The sequence below is a fragment of the Tursiops truncatus genome, chromosome 17, assembly GCF_011762595.2.
Source record: "Tursiops truncatus isolate mTurTru1 chromosome 17, mTurTru1.mat.Y, whole genome shotgun sequence".
NCBI lineage: Eukaryota > Metazoa > Chordata > Mammalia > Artiodactyla > Delphinidae > Tursiops > Tursiops truncatus.
Window position 1 is genome coordinate 4,416,391 of NC_047050.1, and position 22,067 is coordinate 4,438,457.

At 43.0% G+C, this 22,067-nt stretch overlaps 2 protein-coding genes across 10 annotated transcripts in view; one reads left to right on the plus strand and one right to left on the minus strand.

The window, feature by feature from the left end:
* Window positions 1–6,261, minus strand: part of TMEM68 (transmembrane protein 68) — a 34,380-nt gene extending 28,119 nt beyond the window's left edge. For 3 of the 9 annotated variants that reach the window (XM_019925332.3, XM_019925326.3, XM_073794393.1), the window contains exon 1: window positions 6,135–6,259. The gene's annotated coding sequence lies outside the window, so the exon portion shown is untranslated. Of the gene's footprint in view, window positions 1–38; window positions 5,192–5,213; window positions 5,379–5,408; window positions 5,553–5,582; window positions 6,058–6,134 lie in introns of those variants that run through there. The other 6 variants (XM_073794395.1, XM_073794397.1, XM_073794394.1 and 3 more) reach the window with 6 other exon arrangements.
* A 108-nt stretch (window positions 6,262–6,369) lies between these two features.
* The window catches only part of TGS1 (trimethylguanosine synthase 1), a 37,244-nt gene continuing 21,546 nt past the window's right edge, over window positions 6,370–22,067 (plus strand). Inside the window, exons 1-8 of the mRNA XM_004316968.4 lie at window positions 6,370–6,623; window positions 11,301–11,365; window positions 13,092–13,264; window positions 13,614–14,424; window positions 16,574–16,691; window positions 17,453–17,539; window positions 18,750–18,924; window positions 20,671–20,977. Coding sequence (XP_004317016.1) covers window positions 6,520–6,623; window positions 11,301–11,365; window positions 13,092–13,264; window positions 13,614–14,424; window positions 16,574–16,691; window positions 17,453–17,539; window positions 18,750–18,924; window positions 20,671–20,977 — 1,840 coding nt within the window. The 5' untranslated portion in view covers window positions 6,370–6,519. The remainder of the gene's footprint in view (window positions 6,624–11,300; window positions 11,366–13,091; window positions 13,265–13,613; window positions 14,425–16,573; window positions 16,692–17,452; window positions 17,540–18,749; window positions 18,925–20,670; window positions 20,978–22,067) is intronic.

Sequence of the window (22,067 nt, forward strand, 5' to 3'; positions counted from 1 at the left end):
GGAGGGAGAGGGAGAGACAGATGTACAAGAGCAATTACATGTTGTCTTGAAGCCAAGATTATCTTGCTGATAACTAGCATGTTAGCAGGGCACAGAATTGACTTGTTCTTCCAGCGTTAGAGGATTTAGTCCAGTTTCCTTGTAACCAATAGCATTTATCTGTGAGAAACCTGGGCCTGTTACGGTAACAGAAGGTGGACACAGCACACATTAAGCCCACAACCTGTGTTTTATTTACATCACATTTTAATCAATCCATCTAAAGAGGCAAACTGCTAAAATTTACCAGTGTTTGATCATTTAGCGTGCAACAGAGCAAAACTTACTACTTTTTAAAATGAGAGCTTTCCTCACAAGGATGGCTATATTCCAAAAAAAAAAAAAGGAAAATAACAAGTGTTGTTGATAATATGGAGAAATTAGAACCTTCATACATTGCTGGTGGGAATATAAAATGGTGCAGTCACCATGGAAATCAGTCCTCAAAAAGCTAAACACAGAGTTACCATTTGACTCAGTAATTCTAGTCCTAGGTATACACCCAAGAGAACTGAAAACATATATTCACACAGATATCTGCATACAAGTGTTGACAGCAGCATTATTCATAATAGCCAAGAAATGGACAACCCAAATGCCCATCCACGGATGGATAAAAATATGCTATACCCAGAAAACAGAGTATTATTCAGGCACAAAAAGAAATGAAGTACTAGTTCATACTGCAATATGCATGAACGCTGAAAACATTATACTAAGTAAAAAAAAGTCAGATACTGAAGGCCACACCTTGTATGATTCCATTTACATAAAATACCCAGCACAGGCTAATCCACACAGACAGAAAGGTTAGTGGCTGCCAGAGGCTGGGGCTGGGGGCAATGAGAAGTGACTCCCAATGGAAACAGAGGTGCCTTCTGGGGATAATGAAAATGTTCCGGAATTGGATGGTAGTGATGGTTGTACGACCTTGTGAATATACTAAAAACCACTGAGTTGCACATTTTTAAATGGTGAATATTACGATGAATTACATATCAACAGAAAGAGCTTTCAAATAGTAATACATTAAAATTTATGATAGCCTCTCAAATATGTTAAAAGAAGCTCTTCCCAGGCCTGAAAACCAATCATTTTGGTGATTTGACCCTTACTGCTTAATACAATTGTCCCAATAATCTAGTCTCAGGACTTCCCTGGCGGTCCAGTGGTTAAGACTTCGCCTTCTAAAGCAGGGGGTGCAGGTTCAATCCCTGGTCAGGGAGCTAAGATCCCACATGCCTGGCAGCCAAAACACCAAAACATAAAACAGAAGCAATATTGTTACAAATTCAATAAAGACTTTAAAAATGGTCCACGTCAAAAAAATCTTAAAAAAAAAATCTAGTTTCATTTCCAATTTTTAATAGGATTGTAAAATCTCGTGATTTTAAAACCTTCTTTAGTACCTCGCCCCACCCAAATTGGTAAAAGAACTATACCTCTTGTCCATAGTTATGTTCTGATTTATTACACACACTTAACACACACAGTAGAGGGGAGAGGGACAGTGCGAAGGCAGACACCCAGGGACAGGGGCTATGCGGACCACTCACAAGATCCTGCCGTCTGCTAACAGCGTCCAAGTGCTGCACGCAAGGACCTCCTCCAAAAATGATCAACCCAGATTTTGATTTAAAACCTTCCAGAACAGAAAACTCAAAAGGTGCCCTTTCCACCATCAGAACCGTTCATCGAAATGCTAAAAAGACCTTCCTTACACTTACTTCCCTGGAATTTTCCCCATAGACCTAGTTCTGTACCATTGAAACTCTTCCATTAGACAACCTCTTAAGTTTTAGGACAGCTATCACAAAGCTACAAAATCCTCTTTTCTAGTCAGAATCCTTATTAGTCCTTTCATCCACTCCTGGGACCTGGTTCCGTAACCCTTTCACCACTCGGGTCACGCCCTGTGACTGACTCTGCTTATCCAATATGGAGCGGAGCAGGTAGAGTAACCCACCTGGGCCTGGGTTTGCTAAGATCTATAAAACTGGGATAACAGTAGAACTTAGATATACTACATTAGCTGATGGAGACGCCATGAAGACAACATCCCGCACGCAAGGGGGTAAGGAGAAGGCTGCTACGTTATACAGCGTGGTCTGGGAAGGTTTCTCTAAAAGGATGTTTGAGCAAAGACCTGAGGACGTGAGGAAGCAAACCGTGCGGGCATTTGGAAGAGAATTCCAGCTGAAAGAACGGTGAGTACAAAGGATGTGCACTTGGAGGGGTCAGCAAAGCAGTTGGGTTGAGGAAGAGGGATGGGGCGGGGCAGGGGGTGGGGCAGTCAGAAGTGGGGAGCCCTGCAGAACTCTGTGGGCCAGCTTTCACCTAAGTGAGATGGAAAAGGCACCAGAAGGGTGGGTTCTAAATGACTGCTGTGTTGAGAATACATTGCACAGGGAGCAAACAGGAAGTTATTGCAGTCACTGAGATGAGTGATGAACAGGTGTGCCAGCGTGCGGGCTGTAAGACATGATCAGCTTCTGGATGTATTTTGAGGATAAAGCCAACAGGATATGCTGGTGAATGCACGTAGAACGTGAGCGAGAGAAGTCCGGTATGGCCTCACGGTGTCCAGGCAACATGGGTTTGTATCCTGGGAGGCTCTGCCACTTACTGTGTGACCCAGACAAGTTACGTAACATCAGTTTCTCCCTCTATAAAATGAGAATAACAACAGTGCCTTCCTAATGAGACTGTCGTGAAAAAAGCTCAGAAGAGTGCCTCCCACCATAAAGGCACTAAACAAGTGTTACTCTCATCATCATCATCATCGTTAGCCTGCTTGTGAGAGGATGGACTTGCCAGAGAACAGGTTTAGACACCCCAGGAATTCCTGGCCATCAGGAATTCAGGTCTGAACACGTTAAGATTCTACTGGACATCCACGTGGAGATGGTCAGAAGGCAGCTGGACACAAGCAGAGTTTAGCAGGAAGGTCAGGGCTAAAGAAATATACCCGAGATTCGGTGACATATAGACCAGTATTGAAAACCGTACAACTAAAGAAGGTCCCTTTAGGGAGTGAATATAAAATAAAAAAGTTTCCAAGACTGAGCCTTGGGGCATTCAACATTTTAGAAGCTGGGAAGCCAATGAGGAACCAGCATTCTCCTTCCAGGCGTGGCATCTTGGATGTCAAGGTAAGAAAGTGTTTCAGGAAAGGAGTCCTCAGCTGTTTCATGTGACACTTGGAGGTCTAGTAAGATAAAGATCATTGATCCTTGGATTTTACAACACAGAGGCACTGACAAGCCCTGATAAGACGGGTTTTGATAGAGTGGGGATAAAATTCAGGTGGAGAAAGTTCAAGAAAGAATGGGAGGGAATGAATTGGAAATAGCAAATACGGACAACTCTTCAGAGAATTACTGTTGCAAAAAGGAACAGAAAAACAGGTGGGTATCCAGAAAGGAATGTGGATCAAGTTTGTTGTCTTACGACGAACAAAAATACAGCAGCTTTTAACACCAGTGATGATGTATCAATGAGAGAACGAGAAATGGAAGATGCAAGGGAGATTACTGTTGAGGCCTAGGCCAGAGGGGATAGAATACAGTGTATAAAAAAGAAGATGCCCCAACAAGACTTACATCACTCGGTTTTTAATTCATTTACTCAATAAATATTTATCAAACAAGTATGTAGTTTGTGCTCGGCACTATTCTAAACACGGGGGATATGTCACTAAATAGATGGTTATGAGAAAACATATGTAAAAGCAGTTAGAATACTATGCCTAGCACACACTAGCCACCTAACCAATGCTGGCTAACTAAATACAGATGGATGTAAACTCTTTTCATCCAAATTTTGGACAAAAATGTGGACCAAGACAGTGTCCTAAAATCTGTCACTAGAGAACTATCAAAGGAATTTAAATAACAAGCTTTTGAATTGATAAAATACTTACTTATGATAAAATGGGAAAATGGCCTTAGAACTCAATGAATACAACCTCTTAATTTTGTGGAAAAGTTAAAAATAGAAAGCCAAGTTGACTTACCCAGTTACTAAATTAATTCAGTGAAAAACCAAGAGCCAAAATTAAAACCCAGTCCTCCTACTTCCTACTCGGATTTTCATTATACTTCAAGTCTCTCTCTCTCTCTCTAACAGAAAGGCTGAAAATATTAAGATTGCAATTTCTATCTTCCCTCTACTTCTGCCTGGCTCTTCTTCCCCTCCAATTTACCATAGGCTGTATGTGACTCTCTACCACTGTATTTTAATCCAATAAAAACTATAATTCTTAAAAGATGTTTTGGGGGAGATATAATATTTTAGTTACCAAAATTCTAGGTTATTTCCTAACCCCTCCCCCCCAAAAAATCTCCAGTGAAACAGTCCTATGCATCACATATTTTCCCATCTGGAATTCACGTAACTTGTAAGAAAAAGTTGACAAGCTGAAATATCAGCATGTTGATATTGATGGCAAGGAACATTTACAATAACTAACTTTATAGATGTTTAAAATCAGAATATTTCAAAAACTAATAAAACAGGATTTTTTTGTTTTGTTTTCTACAAAAACTTAAGGAAATAAATCTATTCCTTTTTTTTTTTAACCATTACTGGTACTTTTAGCACCATGTATGGCAGCAGATTCATTTCTTACTTTTAGTATGTGAGCCACATTGAGGATGTGCTGAAATGCCAATTACAAGAAATACTCACTGAAATCCAAATTAATTTTCCATTTTCCTTTGTGCAGATTTAATAATGGTTCAACAGGACTTTTGTACTCCGTTTTAGTGAGTACACTCTACTTCAAACCATCAATGAAAATGAGGTTTAATATTTCAGTTATGATATCTGGCAAACTCAACCATTTTATCTCTAAAGCAATATCTTTTGGATTTCAAGCTTCGAACTCTAGGTTCTGAGATGAATTACCTTTCAAGGTGGTTTTTTATGTTGTTGTTTTTTTTTTTTCAATCCTAGAATGTCCTTCGACTCCTAGCTAGAATCTTCCACTCTGTTTCATAATTATTGTTCCACCCTTATTTTCTTAACTATCCTCATCCCCAAATGTTAACACAACCATACTGGTGTAACTGTGCAGCAGTCTTATCTTTCTGAGTCACTAACATGAGTAAGGCAGCAGCAAGGATGCGGGAATAAACATTTCATTTGAACATGAACCTTCTACTTCCACTCACCAGTAAATGCGGCCAAAATATTAGGGGCCATTCTAAACGTCTGGATTTTATCTTAGCTCTTACATATTCTAAAGGAATGCCAAACCAACTCCAGCATCCATCGCACAAGCAAAGTCCTAAGTGCCCCGACAACCTTCAAGTTTGAACGTGCTTCAAGAGGAAACTGCCTGGGCGATCTCAACCAATGCCACGCACCAAACACTGATTGCTGTTTTCAAATCCAGCAGCGCTGCTCCCGTTTTCGACATCCTGGTTTGTGCACATGTATCCTTCGTATATCATCAGCAGCTGGAGGGCTGAGCCCTGTTTCACAGGCTGCAGACTCCGGAGACCGAAACAGTGCCAGGCGCCTCCAGAGTATGGACCTACCCGGACTATGACCAGCACAGGTGAGAGGTTGGATACCCACTTCGGTCCTTCCAGCAGTCCGAGGAAGCAGGTCCTACGAATCATCCCTATTTACAGATGCTCACAGCGAGGCCCAGGAGGGTTCCGTGGCCCGCCCGGGTCACACAGGTGGTATAAAGGGGCATCGACCAGGACCCCCGCCGGGACTGAAGGGTGTGGACGCGACCCCCTCCCCACGACCACCTTCGGCTTCACACAGTGGGCTCCATTCGCCTCCCTATCAGAGCGGCCCCGGGAAGCCCAGGGATCTGCAGGGACGGGGGAAGGCACCTGGCCCCGACCCAAGTGGAGGCCGCACCCGCCGAACTGCAGTGTTTGGGGCTCGAGGGGAGATGCGGGCCGAGGTGAATGGGCTCGCTGTGACCCAGGCAGGGCCTTCCCTCCCGGCCACTCTGGGGAGCCGAAGCCCGAGTCCTGCGGGAGGCCGGGGACTCCGCGCGGCCGCGGCGCCCCGGCCCCCGAGGCTGGCAGGGCGCCGAGGAGCGCGGGGAGGCCCAGGCGGGGACGACGCACCTCGCGCAGCAAGCAGAGGAGGCTCGGCTCGCCCTCACCCTGCAGCAGCGGCGGGAGCTCCTCGGTGGCTCACTCGGGGAAGCAGAGGCACTCGAACAGCCGTTCTCCCCGAGAGACCCGGAAGGAAAAAGCCAAGCGCCGGCTGCAGCCCGAGCAGCGTTGAATGTGACACCGCCCGTCGCCCCGTCCCTTCCTGTGTCCCCACCCCCGGAACCACTTCCGTCTGCGGCTTCTCTCGTGCTCCGGGGTGGAGTGCTCGTGGGTCCGTCCCTCCTCTGCAGCCGGGCGCGCCTCCAGTCCTGCCCTCGGTCCCCAGCAGCCGAACAGCGGCCGGGAGGCCTTCCCGCGCAATCTGCCGCGTGGCCGCCTCCTCTGAGGCGCTACGATGTACTGCGAGAAGTGGAGCTCCGTGGCGGAGATGTGTCTCTTCCTTGAAGACCTGCGGGAGGACTCCTGCATCCTCTGCCTCTGCTCCAGGGCGTTTGTGGAGTAAGTCGCACGCGGGCCTCTCGGTTTCCTGACCTGTAGGGGTTGGGGTGGCGATTGATCCCCGGGATCGGGGCCAGAGTGTCCGACCGTCGGGTACAGTGGTGCCTGAGAGAAAGGAAGAACCGTCCTCGGGCTTTACGGCGTGCTCGCACACGGCCCTGAAGTGATGGAGTAAGTCTGCTCTGCGGGCTGTTAGGAGAGAATGTGGTGGCCCGTGTTTGTCATTTTACACTCGTCAACTGAGGGGACGGTCACAAGCTGCGGGGAAGTGAAATGAAAGCGATCTGGGATGTGATAGCACAGGGCGGAGGTTTGAAGATGAGTAACGTTTCTAGTTAACATCTTTTTTTAAACCTTAAGGTTTATTAAAGCACAAATGCACATAAATAGAACTTCTCATTACCCGGGAGAAAAGATTTAACTATAATCACATCAGTTTTTGAGCCGTGCTTATTTTTGGAAAATACTTGTTTCGGCCACAAATTGCGCTGCGTGGCAGACAGTTAGTGGGTAGGAAAGCACTGACTCAAGAATTGGATTTTAGGGATTTCTTAAAATATATATATATACATATATTAGGTGTGTGAGTTCCGCCACTTAATCCTTTTTTTTTTTTAATCTCTGAAACGGGTATATCTACCCTAATCCTCTCACTGGCTTATTGTTAGATCCAACTTGTGGAACTGAATTTTATGTGGTACTTTTAACATAGTTTATTTAGAATTATAGAATTAAGACAGAATTTAAGTTGGAAGGAATTCTTACTATTCGCCATGTGTTTTTGTGGAGTAATCGGCAAATTAATCTGGAAAAAAAATTAAGCGCTGTATTAAATTTAATGAAAAAATATTGTCGTTTGGGGACTTCCCTGGCCGTCCAGGAGTTAGGACTCTGCGCTTCCACTGCAGGGGGTTCGATCCCCGGTCAGGGAACTAAGATCTCGCAAGACACGGGGCTCAGCCAAAAAACAAAGCAACATACTGTCGTCTCTGTATTCATGCAGGCGTGTGTTCATTCAGCGAATTTTCTTTGTGCTCCGTCATGGTAGGTACTGGTTAGCACTGGGGTATCTGGCACAGCCCATCCCTACATCCTTAGTTTACTTTCTAGCAAAGTTGATCAATATTAAGACAGCCAGGTACGTAATTATTTGGTTAATTATAGTTGTAAGTACAAGATGGGAGAGAAGTGCCAGGTGCTCTTATAGCAAAAACCCAACCTTTTGCCATGGATCACAGAGATTTCTTAGAGAAAGTAGCATTTGAAAAGTGGCCCAAAATGTGAGTGGAAATAAACCGGGATATGTTTGAGTGGGCGGAAGCATTCCCATCCAAGCAGAACTCTGTAAAAAGCCTCAAGGGAGCAAAAGAAAGCCTGTGAAAGGGAAACAAAATGACTGGGAAAGAAAAATAGAAGATAGGGTTGGTGAGATACGCAGGGTCTAGACATGCAGGACTTTGTAGAGGACAAGTTCAGATTTGCATCTCTGAAGATGCCTCTAGTAGCAGTGATGTGCGGGCCTAGAACGAATCTTGTGTACATACCAGCCAAGGCACATCCTTAGTTCTTAGCCTGCAGCCCATTTGAGTCTTGGTGCCGTCTTCATGAAGTCTCCTTCCCAAAAAGGAAAACGGGAGGGAATATAAGTTATAAAAAGTTGAGAAACAAGTACCTTACCTGTAGAAAACCATACGCAACTGGATTTCAATTAAAGCTGCTTTATTTAAAACACAATCGGGAGTTCCCTGACAGTCCAGTGGAACTCAGACTCAGCACTTTCACTGCCGGCGCTGGGTTCAATCCCTGGTTGGGGAACTAAGATCATGCAGCCAAAAACAACAACAAAAATAATTCAATTACCATATAAATCACCAGTTACGTTGCATTTAGTCTTTTTGAGCTAAAATGTGCATTCTTTTCATCACAGATAATTTCATACCTTTCTTAAAACTTGGAAGCTCTACTTCACTTTTTTAAACTACCTTCTAAGTTCAAAATAGATAAAGAGAAAAGAATGGCTTGGTCTTTTCCTTTAGATCAGTTACTGCTCAAAGTATAACCCTTTAGAACAAAAAGATCTTGGAGATACAGTCGTAGAATTGTCACCAGTAGTCACTGAAAAGTCCTTGGGAGTGGGAGACATGCTGGAAGCTCAGAGACTCGTGAGTATAACCCTGATTTTCTAGGTAGGGAAAAAGTCTGTTTCCAAACTCTAAGAACAATACATTTGATTGTTGGCCAACTTCAAATAGATTATTAAACTGAAAGTTCAGTCCCATGTAGCAGAAAACAGAAAGTGAGCTTTAGCATAGGTGCCAAATAACTGCTCAGTAATTAAGAGATTATTTTCACACCTCCCCTCAAAGGCAGGAAGTAGAACATAATATTGTAACTAATTTTTATTTTCTGAGGACATTACATTAACATACTGCCTTATGAGTTCAATAATTGGAGTAATAATTCTGTCTCATCTACACACTTAATTTTCTATACACTGTCTATATGAAGTGGACATATAATTACACTGTTATAGGGCTGTTAAAAATAACCATGACAGGGCTTCCCTGGTGGCGCAGTGGTTGGGAGTCCGCCTGCCGATGCAGGGGACACAGGTTCGTGCCCCGGTCCGGGAAGATCCCACATGCCGTGGAGCGGCTGGGCCCATGAGCCATGGCCGCTGAGCCTGCGCGTCCGGAGCCTATGCTCCGCAACAGGAGAGGCCACAACAGTGAGAGGCCCGCGTACCGCAAAAAAGAAAAAAATAAATAATAACCATTACAGGACTTCCCTGGGGGCGCAGTGGTTGAGAGTCCGCCTGCCAATGCAGGGGACACGGGTTCGAGCCCTGGTCCGGGAAGATCCCACATGCCGCGGAGCAGCTAAGCCCGTGTGCCACAACTACTGAGCCTGCGCTCTAGAGCCCGTGAGCCACAACTCATGAAGCCCGCGCGCCTAGAGCCCGTGCTCCGCAACAAGAGAAGCCACCGCAATGAGAAGCCCACGCACTGCAACGAAGAGTAGCCCGGTTCCTGTCTGAGCCAGCTACCTCGGAGGTTCCCAAAGAGCAGTTCAGTGTGTCCGTCACTCCTACGTTTGTCAGTTAGCGTTCTCTGTGGAGCACTTTCCCTTCTGTCCCCGTTGTTTGTTCACTCCCCTATTTCTATTAACATGGACTCTGGACTGTTAATTTATTAATGGATATATTGTTACTATCATCATTTATTTTGGTGTTCCTTTCGTCTCAGATGGCTGGTGGGAGCCCCTTGAACTGGCTCCTGAATCCTTTCGATGGGTCCCTGGCATTCTTTGAGCCCTTCCTAACCTTCCGGCACAATAATATAATTTTACAGCCTGCGCTCCAGCATGGACGTGCCATTTCTCCAAGGTGCCCTGGTCCCTTTGAGTGGAGAGCAGTGTTTAGAAACTCAGACTTGGGTCATCGTTGTGCTCATTGCTGCTGGGTGTTCAGTGCTTCTCCACGCTGCGCAGACACAGCTAGGCAGGCTGCAAGCGCATTTCACGTACATACACAAAGGTGTGTGTTGGAGCATCTTGGCTGTCGTTATCCTCAGTGCATTTACTTATTTGCTCGGTGTAACCAATCTTGCAACCATATTGACCCTCTTCTCCATCTGACACCTTCATGCCCATACCCTTGGGCACTAGCGGGCACACCGTCGATGCCCTTCTGTGGCTGCCCCCGCGCCCCAGGCTTCAAGTTGCTGGGGGTCCGTGGGCATGCTGCCAGAGCACATCTGCACTTCATCCCCTCCCCCGTTCACTGTCCTGCTAAGTCACCACCTATGTTACGTTTTATAAAGTGTCAAAAGATAAATAAATGGGGGATATGAGATATATCAAGGACACAAGAATTTTGTTTTGTTGAATTTGTTGTTGCTCCCGTTAGAAGAGTGGTAGTAGCTATTACCTGCAGATGGCCTTGTTATGGCAGTTATGGTGGAGTTTATTACAGCTTAACTTACCGGTAGGAAGATAATAGCAAAATTCCCCCCCTTCCCTTTATTTTAAGTGTTCTGTTAGGTTTATTTTGCTTATGAAATTCTTATCTTAGTAAAGAAAAAATTTAGAAGTAGATACGTAAAGAAAAGTTCAACTATTCACTTTTTAAAACTCTGAGACTGAATTGTTTTATTTCTATTTATGTTTCGGTTTAATAAAATAAGAACTTAATTTTATGTTAGTCCCCAAAACAACCTTAGCTCAGACCATGAATATCTTATCTACTAGGCAGTGGATAATTTGGCCTATTTGCAAATGGACTAGGGTCTGCGTGTCTAAAGGTGTAAGATAAATCTTTTCACGTTTATGCTCACTTTCTACAGCAAATTGAGAGAATATTTCACTGTTTGTATATCACAAGGAGGATCAGATTCTTTCCCCAGTATCCAGAGCTGCCACTTAATTTTAATAAATTAGTAGTTATCATTATTGCGTGCTTTGCATGTGATATATACCCAACGCTTTATGTGTGCAGTCAGTCCTTATTAGAACCCTGTGAGGTATGTATCGTTACCTCTATATTACAGATAAGAAGAATGTATTAGCAGATAGCTTTTCTGTTTTTTAACCTTTTTATTAATCTATGCTGCCTTAAGCTTGTTTTTTCACTAAATTTATAGTTTAATTTTTTTCAACATTGTTTAATTTGCTTCACAGAGATCGGAAATTGTGCAATTTGGGATTAAAAGGCTACTACGTTAAAGACGATGGCAACAGTTCAGGTAATACAGTATGAAGCTACATAGCCCTTTTTTTGCTAAAACTAACCATGGTACTGTACAGAGGAGAGGCGGGAGCAAAGCAAGGAAATCACTTGCCTGGCCGTAGTTTGTGCAGCTGCCTTACTTGGGAGAGCTTTCTGGCTGCTCGTGTGTGGCGGTTAAGCCCCGTCTCCTCAGGTCGGAGTTTCCTGGCCCTGGCTTAGGTTTTGGCTTGTTCGGGGAGGCCACCGAGGTATCAGAGCCACCCCGCGCTAACGGCCTCCTCGCTTAAATACTTCAACAGTTTTATATGTAAACCATTCAGGATAGACTCCAAGTGAACGGCCACAGCCTTTTGGCTGAAGTAAAGAGGCCACAATCTGTATTAACTTTCCCAAATAACCTACGCTTTGAGCCTCACCTAGTTACCTGGAAACCATCTTGGTCTCTGTCAGACTTCCCTCTCCGGGCCCCATTTGTCCTTTCCACGCAGATCTTTCATGTTTCTCTGGACACGGGGAAAACTGCGGCCCGAGGTGTAGGCTAAAATCAGCACAAGTACCGTGTCACGTTACCCTCGAAGACCCCCGCCTCTCACAATGGTGGAGCAAATCTCTACGTCTTCACTTACACACTGGATGAAACGTTTGGTTGCATTTCAGTGTTACATTGTACAAATAAGATTTCTCTAGACCCTGGGGCCCCACCTAACATAGGAACACATGCACACCACGAGAGGGGCACCAAGGTGAGCCGATTCATATTCCCTGCTCTGCTCTCTGCTGAGCTTTCCCAAGTTCATTCAGTGGAATCGCCTTCATTATTTAGACAGGTGTCTTTTTCCCCTCTTTCTTTTAATAGAATTTGTGCACTTAAGATCTCTTTTTCTCAGTCTCCATCTTTGCAGTGGGAAGATTCCCTGTTCTGTTGCCTAAGATCATGTAGCTGGAGTGCAGCTCAGCCCTAGTTGAGTATGCTAATATATAAAGTGTTCGTCTCCCATTTTAAAATAGAGCATTTGGATGGCATTTGGCCAATTAGTGGTATGATCTACTTTTAGATACCACATTAGGATAAAGTAAAACTTGTTTTGTTATGATAAAGCAGGTTTTCTCTAAGACCTACAATCAGAGAGCTTGAAAGGATCTTCCATTTCAGTGGATTTGAGACTTTTAACAGCAGAACGTTTTCATTAAATGAACTTCCCCACAGAGTCCCAGGGTGTAAATCCAGTCATGACTGAAGTACCTGTGGAGGGCCTGAAGACCTACCTCTCATCTCCCGTGTTAATAGCTCCTAAAATAACTCCACGGGTCATCATTTTAAATCCACTGATCGAGTGCAGCAGTGCTGCAGGTGGGGAATGCGGAAATGTAGACATTTTCCCCGGGGCTGCCCTGCTGTGTTCCCTCGTGCGTCCTCAGTACTGTGCCCAGTACCCAGCGAGAGGAGGTGCTCCGCGGAGGGAGCTGAGGCAGCAGCTGGGTGGACAGCGGCCAGCAGAGCCAGACTAGGGCTTGTTCTTGGTTCTTAGTTGGCTGTTTTCTCACAAGTCCATATTCCCATCAGTTCCTTTGTTTTTCCTTTTATTTTTCTTCCCCTTAAAAACTCACATTGACACACCTTTACTTCGTGCAAGTCATGTAATAACTTTGGGTCTCAGGTTCCTTTTCATTAAGATGAGGGTGATGAAAGCTGCGTCTAAATTTTCTCTGAAACTAAGCTAAAGTAACAGTGCTGTGTGTAGGAGAGCAAGCTGCAGAAGAGGAAGAGGGCGGTCGTTCCCAGGGCGCTGCAGAGTCCTGTGACAGCAAAGACGTAGGCCCAGATGAAAGTGAACTTGATTCTGAGGCTGAACTCATGAGAAGCATGGGACTGCCACTTCAGTTTGGTAGTGTGTCTGCACATAAGAATTTTGAGGTGAGTATTAGTTTACTTTGCTTGTTTCTGTTTCTTAGTTTTCTTCGTAAAATATCACGTGGAATCTTTTTATCCCAAATCTAATGCATTCATGAATCAGGGCACTTCACCTCTTCTTAAATGTACGTACATATTTATAAGTTAACGAAAACTGCAAGTTGTGATATGTCCCATGTGTGGTTGTTCCTCCTCTTGGAAACGTAGATAGTAAGATTCGCTTGTTGGTGTAACTGAAACCCAGGTTGGGGGGTTGAGGGTATTCTGTTTAATTTAATGTCAAAATAGATTTAGATTCTACCTCTTATAGTTTCTGAAGTGTAATTTATATTCAAGTTATTGACCTTTGTAGGCATCTATGAATACTAGAAACAAAGTTAAAAGAAAAAAGAAAAAGAAAAAGCATCAGAAGAAGTACTTGGATGAAATTAAGAGAGAATCTTGGAGACGAGAATGTGAGGAAGGTGACATTTTGGCCTCAGATGATCCATCTTCATCTGAGAATGAGAACACCAGAAGGTATGAACTTCAAACCAAAAAAGACATTGACGGTGAGAATCTTCCTGCTGAAAATACGTTACCTCCAAAGCTGGAAGTTACAGAGCTCTGGGAGAAGTACTGGAAGGAATACGGGGGGGAACTGCTGTGGCAAAGCTGGCAAGAAAAGCATGCAGGTCAGACGCCGTGCTCAGAGCCCTGGAACGTCCCTAATACAAAGGCAGAATGGGAGCAGCATTATAGCCAGCTGTACTGGTATTATTTGGAACAGTTTCAGTATTGGGAAGCTCAGGGTTGGACTTTTGAAGCTTCACAAAGCTGTGATACAGATACTTGTGGGTCTAAAACAGAAGTTGACAACAAGAAAGACGAAAATCGCACGAAAGCAGATGAACTTTCTTCTGCATCTTCATCAGTGGGTAGCGAAAACTCTAGTTCAGGTGATAAAGATCGTAATGAAATTCTTGATGGACTTAGTAATATAAGCCTGAATTCAGAGGAAGTAGAACAGAGCCGATCAGATCCCTCTGTGAGTTGTGACGGACGTCAGCGTGAAGTGAACAGCAGAAGAGAATGCCCTGCTTCGGGCCAAAGTGAACCATGTAATGGAGGAACCAAGGAAAGCGGCTTGTCTGGGAACAGAAGCACAAGCCAACCAGCTCAGGGTAAGATTGGCCAAGATTTATCCTGCTGAGTAATGGTTACCAAAATTAGTCTATTTAGCAAAATAGCTAACACTAATCCTTTATGGTAGAGTTAAATAATGCCAGCTACATTTTATGGTGTGATAGTGAAATGATCTAATCCATCTTACTTTTATGTCACAAGTTATTATCCTTTTATGTAAATAAAAAGAACATTTGCATAGGGTTCTCAAAAGTATCACTCGTTCCTCTTGCACCTTGGTGGCCAGTGAATTACAACTTGGAAATCCATTAAGAAATCTAGTTTTAGAGTGAGCTTGGAATGTCCAAGTTTCTCTGGAGCAACTAAGTTTATAGGAGACGTGCTAAAGAGTAGCTGTGAGCGTACATTTGCCGTTAGGCAAATCTGAATGGGGGTTGTGTCTGGAATTCGTTCGGGACAAGTGAAGTCTTGCTCTATAGAGAGTCTCAACAGGGCATAAGATTATTTTGTAACTGAACGGATTGATTTCAGGATTCTCATCAAATATCCAGGATAAGGAACTTGGTTGACTCCTGCCTGAGCGATTAAGAAATAATTGTTGAGCAGACTGGTGCCACTGTCGGGACTAAAGAAAGCCAGTGAGAGGTGTGCTAGGAGAAGCTAGAGTAGGCAGATAAGAAGGCTTTTGTGAGGAGAAGGGGACCATCAACTGGTGCAGCAGAAAAGTGGGAGAGGAGGACGTTTTTATAACCTGAACTCCTGAAACCCACTGACTTGTTGTCTTGGCATCCTTGATGTTTGGTGCTGGAAAAGTCTGGTTCATAGCAACTTTCTTCTCAGCCTCATTCATATATATAAAGCAAAAGGTTTCGGCTTTTTACTTAACAAGTGGGTTTGCTTTGCTCCTCTCAGGTCACTGACCTTACTTCATCCTACAGTGTCCTTTAGAGAGTTACTAATGAGCTTCTCTGTCCTCTTACGATGGAACTTACTTCAGTATGGCGTTCTCATTCCTTTCTATTTTGCTGTTATTTTCATCCTTTTTTAATGTGGGTATTTTATGTTAGTCTTTTGATAAGTCCTGTTCTTATTTTGACCAGAAACCTTGGAGTGTGTATGTTGGTCAGTAAGTGCTTCCTGTCCCTCCTGTTGATCACGTCCCTTAGCTTCCTTTGTTAGACACAGTAAACCTCACAGTCTCTGCCTTCGTGTTGCCTGTTTTCTCAGGCGTGTGTATAGACTGCTCCCGTTGCGTGTTCCCGTAGTGAGGTGTGTAATTAGACGTTTCTGCAGTTGGCTCCAATGTGACTGCCCTCGGGATCAATTTGAGAATTCCAGGCTTTCATTTGTTTTGGATCCTCCTTGAGACCAAAACGTAAGGCATACACTGCATCTCCCCATACGTACGTGTTCCACTGTTTGCGGCTGGGGTCTCCTGAAATAGCCTGTCCTTGCACACTAGAGCTCCCGCTGTCTCCAGGGTAGACCCCTCTCCACTTCTGGTCCCACCCAGCCACCTGGCTCCAGTCCGAAGGAATACAGAACACAGACACGTGCCTCAGCGGAGCCACCGCAGGTTATAATCACTCTTTGTAAATGGTGGTGTTTGTCTTTCTGTTACTTCCATTATTACTTTAAGAGCTATATTAGAGGCAGTTAGATGTATTTGCTTCTTAATAAAGAGAAGTTATTTTTAATCAAATGTGATCATGCCATTTTTAGAGTCATTTAGATTAGAATCCCATCAAAATGTGGTAGCTAATAGCTATCACAGAGGTAACTTTGTGGATTAATTTGTACAGATTTAGACAGCTGTGAGGAAAAAGTAGTTTTATCGTTCACTTTTTTTTTTTTTTTTTTGCCGCACCTCAATGCTTGAGGGATCTTAATTCCCCAACCAGGGATCGAACCCGGACCACAGCAGTGAAGGCATGAAAGCTCCGAGTCTTAACCACTAGACCACCGGGGAATTCCCTGTAGTCCACTTTCTAAGTAGTTAGGTCATGGAAACTTTTAGACCTGAATAGACCGAGCTGCACACTCTGCACGTGGATGCGTGGAATAGATAGATGTGGTCTAGCATGAGTTCATTGCAGGAGAGGCCCCGGCGTACTTTGATTCCTTTGCAAATGACCAGCGTTGTCAAACCAAGGGCGGAAATCAACTGCAGTGCCTCTGCCTCTTTAGATTCACAAGAGTCATCAGGAGCAAACACAGTCAAAGACAGCCCACGCCTCATCGGCACTGATGGAGATGAGAGTGGCGAAGATCCGCCTGAGCAGAAGCCAAGCAGCCTCAAGCGGAGGCAAGTCTCACACTGCGTCTCTGTGCAGAACGTGTCAGCAAGCGTTAGAGGCTCAGTAGCTTAGTACATAAAAGCGGGCCTCTGCCGTGTGCCTTCCAAACGGTATATGTTGCTTGTTAACGCCTCTGGTTCCTACTAGTCCCTAGAGGCAGAGGCTCTGTGTGCACTGATATTCTTGGGCCCTTGTACGTTCTTGTGGGTCCTCCATAAACGTTCAGTGAGCTTAACGTAATTTGCAAGAGTTATTTCTCATCGTTTGCATTTGTTGCTGTTGCCCAGGTAGTAGGGATCACTAGAAGATATCCCCCAAAGGTGGGGATTACTGAGTTACTTATATCACAACCTTCTTAACAATATTTTCTCTTTTGTAATTTTCTTGGTTGGGTTGTTTCCTTGTTTGTTTTTAAGGAAAACCTCTAGAGATATCACCTAGGAGATTAGTTAAGGCTGCAGGTTAACTGGTGTTTTCCCGAAAGAAAATGGGGAAATTTATATTTGTTCAGGAATAGAGATACTACTTGACGTGGTTTAAGATTTGAGCGCTTATTGCTGTGTCCCGGACACTGCTAGGGAATCTGTCTCATTTGCAAAATCCTGATTCAAGTACTCTTCTTCCTGCCTTCCTGCGTTTGTGACCTGTGGTTGATTGTTGTGGTGGGAAAGTTTGCATGGGTTGACTGTATGTACCTTTTAATACTTGCCTGAACTGCTGGGCTCTGGAGATAATGCCTTATCACTGTTGGCTTTGTTTATTTGTTTAGCCATGAACTGGACATCGATGAAAACCCAGATTCAGACTTTGATGTCGACGGTTCCCTTCTAGGATTCAAGCACGGCTCAGGACAAAAGTAATTTTCCATAAATGCCGTTGTCGTCCAGAAATCTTAACCACTTCAGCTATCCTAAAGCTCTCTGATATTCAGATAGCGAATAATGGTGATGTATTTCATAACATTTGAGGTGTTACAATTAAAACACTAACGTCTCTTGCTGGTAGGAATTGCAGAGCTATCACTGTACATTTGATATATTCACATGTATTAGCTCAGTTGCACTTCATAGCAATCTGATGTTTTTATTCTACAAAATTGTAATCATTTCTGTGTACTTCAGCCATATAGTCATTTAAGGCTAGAGTTCATAAAAGTTAATAATATAAAGGGTTTTCCTGATAACTGCCACATTTAAATCCCTGGCAGAATTTATTTCTACCCACATGTAATTTTATTGAGAAATTACTTAGGTAGCTCTTGCTGGTATATACTCATAGAGATTTATTCTGTTACCTGGGATTTAACTATTCTTCTATTTTAGAGCACCCAATTTCACTTAAAAGAGAAGGATAAGATACACTTTTTATAAAGAAGTTTATAATATAGGTAGAAGATAACAACTGACATTTAAAACCAAACTGTTCAGAGTTTGTTTATAAGTGCTAAATTATATATTACACTGTTGGTCCCTAATAGTCCGTAAGAGAGGCAATTAGTGAGGCTTAATAGAGTCAGCGAAGGCTTCATAGCAGACATATATCTTTTAGGACTGGAAAAATTCAGATGGTTAGATCAGCAGGTTCTCTAATTATTTTAGTAATGGGGGATTTGCTTCTTAGGTTAGTTCATATTGATTTAAGAATCTAGTGGCCACTTTTAAGACAATTTGAACATATCCAGATACGTGTTAAAAGAGCTTTGGCATCACCTCACTGTGAGAAAAAATTATATTTCCCCAACATGCATTGGGGTTATAGTTTCCTGCTGTTTTTTTTAAATTACATTTTACAATGTAATTTCTCCTTTCTGTTATCTGTAAGATATGTTGATATTCCCACCTTTGGTGTTTCACATTTACTTGGGAATTAACATACAAGCTAGACCTTAAAAAGTCCTCTGCATTTTTCACTTTATTTCATAATTTCCATAATTTAAAAAAATGAAATTAAAATAGTGGCTGCTAATAGGAAAATAGTGAAAACTGTTAGTTTTCTTGTCTTTTCATATAAGGAAGCAGATTCTTAGACCCTGAGGTTTGAGTCCACTTCTTTTGCTTTGGTCACAGATATGGTGGAATTTCAAATGTCAGTCACCGGAGGGTCAGGTATCTGCACAAGAATGTGAAGTACAAGGCAAAGTACTTGGACATGAGAAGACAGATCGATATGAAACACAAACACATCTTCTTCACTGAGGAGCCAGGAAAAACTCTTCTCAAGAAAAGCAAAACTCTGAGTAAGGTGTGTATAAGCTTTGCTTTATGTTTACAAATCGAGGCTCATTTTTGTGACCTTTGACTCCTTCAAGTTTCTGTTTGCAAACAGGAACCCTGTTTCTACCCAGATATAAAGGTACCTAAAATTCTTTTCCATTTGCTTCCTAAAGGCTTATACTGTGTGAACTAAATTTGAAAAAAGGGTAATTGGGGCTGATATGAGAGGGGGATGTTTTGAAAGCTACACAGGAGTAGTGTATGGAACAATGAATAGGTGGAATCGCCTTGTGTGTAGTAACAGCTCGTCTGTTTCAGGCTAAGGAGGATCCGGGAAGTCCAATTTCTGATGCAGTGTTTATTGAAAGGCTTAATCTTGAGGTCTTCTAGAGTTGATCGATCAGACTTTGCACTAATGAGCTCATCCAAACGGCATGAGCCTCAGGGCTAATTTAGTGATTCACATTGTTAACTGGAGTATTTATATCCCCTCTCTTAGACTTTGTTGTACCTGCCTTCTGTGTACCTGGAAAACAAAAGTAATTTGAATTACTTTTGTTCGGTTTGATGAGTGATCCTTCTTCATTATAGGAAAACAGCCCCATCCAGTGAGCAGAATTTTCTATCTGTCACCTCTCCAGCAGCTCTATAGAGCAATGGAACAAAGTCTCAGGTCCCGTGATGACTTTGTTTTACCCTTAGCGTACGTTATCCTTCCTTAACGTCACCGTTTTTCCAAAACATGCTACAAATTTATAGCTGGTCTTATTTTTATTATATTTCAGATTGGTTGGTTACTGGTCATATTTTAATATTTTAGTGGCCCTGGTTATATCTGGAACAAATTTCCCAGTATCAGTTCAGTCAGTCCGACGGGCCTTTTTATAATGTGTTGGATGTGATAATTCCCATACATTCATCTGTAGCTGAAGAGCAGAAACATAACTGCCACGTAAGTGCCGAGGAAGAAAGTTAAAGTGACTGTTGTGTTCTTAGGCGTCCCATTGATACACAGGCACAGTCCCCTCAAAGGAAGATTCTGAGCCGTGGTCCATGTCCATCTTCTGTTACTCTTGTTCTCACTTCCTGACTCTTAGGAAGGTCATGAAGATCTATTATGAAGCATATTCTTGTCACAGAAGGTTGCAAGGAAGTATGTATCATCTGACCTTGAGCCTTGTTGACATTTCAGAGAAGAAACTTAGTTCTTGGCATCATTTTACTGGCTCTACCGCTTCACTAGAAGGCAGCTCGCATTCTTTTCAAGGTAGCACTGCTTTTACAGATTGGCACTAAATCTTTGTAGAGTTCATCTTCGATGCTGAGTACCATTCAACATAGATTGTGTAGCTGGGGCCATTACAGAAAATTCTGTATAATTTGAAAAGCTAAAAGCAATGGCTCAACAACAGGTAAGTACATTTGTAATGGTAATGTATATTACGCTTATATCGCTAGAAGACTTAATGGAAAGCTACTGGCACAGTAGAGCTTTACCCTCTTAGTGTTAATTGCTAACAGGAAGGTCATAGTCTTGTGTTTAAGCTGATGTGTTTTTTTTCCTTTTAAAGAGCTCTTTAATAAGGTCATGGTACATCCAGACAGCAAAGTGTAATTAGGTTGGAATTACTTACTCACATTAGCTTGTGTGATACAGTGTACTTATCAGAGCTAATACTGTGACACAGCTTGTCAAGTCACAAATGGTAAAGCAGGTGGAAATATTCTGTGTAATTGCGAATTAATTCATGCTTGTAACATCTTAAAATTTCAGGTAGAAAAATTCCTAAAATGGGTTAATGAACCAATGGACGACGAAGCATCGCAGGAGGCAGTTTCTCATAACAATGTGCAAGATACGTGCACAAGCAGTGGTTCAGAGGAACAAGAAGTGTCTGTTGGAAAAGGGGATGACCCACCGGAGACGAGTGAGCCGGAGCCTGGAAAGCGTCGTGCCATGTCTCCAGCTGGGGAAGTGGGAACAGAGAAAACTGACAGGGACAGCACAGCAGCAGCAGTGCCAGATGAGGGGGACTGCCCCGCCCAGGCTGCACCAGACCGTCTTCAGGAAGAAGCCGAAGGTGAGGCTAGATGTGCTCCCGCTCGCTAACGGACTTCAATTCCTTGTTTTAAGTATGTTTTTCCCTCGTTATCACTTACGAATCATGTATACCTAAGGATTCACTGCTGTTTATTCGTAAGTTGAAGGAAGGCGTATTTAGTGTAAATGTGCTGATGGCCGTGGTTTCGCACCCAGAGCATCCTTGGCTGAGCAAGCATGATAAAAGAAAAGACCAAAGAGTAGGGGGAGCTGTTTGAGCACCTCCGTCTGTGCCATTAAGACTGGTCTCTGCCGCCACCACTCTGTTCCCTGGGCTAAAGGTGCCAGTCCCTTTGATTCCTGTTGAAATCTAGTATTGCCCTGATTTTCTTTTGGATGATTGTTTTGTTCTTGTTGTTTTTTTGTGGTGATGGTGGTTGGTAGTGATGTTTGTTTTTTAGATGGTACATTGACATAAAAAAGTATTTACAGTAGTTGGCTATGATGAATGAAGAACAGTGTAGCATTTTCACTTTATGCCCTTTTGTAGTATTTGAATTTATTTTATAATAGTTATACTCAGTGGAACATTATGGCTTTTATAAGGCAGAAATTTTCATTTGACATAGTATTCATTTTTACTGATGAATTATTTCAGACTTGCCCTAATGAAACAATTATACTTGTGATGCTTTCTTATTTAGTATTGAGCAAAATACCTTATTTGAATCTTGATTTTTTTTTCCCGTGTGTGTGTGTAAACCTGTGATCTTTGTATTACATATTTCTTTGCCTTTCTAAACAGCATACTTAAGGTAGTTTAATACTTTTATTGCCGTTGTACAACTGATGTTCACGTGGCACTTGGAGAGTTCTGAAATGAGAATCCTTATTCTCCTTTAATCTGTAAAGTAGCCCATTGAGATAGGTGAAATTATCCCTGTTCTGTAAATAAGTAAAGCTTAGAGAAAATAAAATTCGCCCGACATCACCCAGCCAGTAAGTGGCAAAGCTAGAACTTGGTACCAAGTTGTGTGATTTCTAAATCCCATTTTTCCACCCTACCCTAGCTCCCTAAGCACCACTTGTCACGAGGCTGGTGTTCTCACCTGGGGTGATACCACCATCTC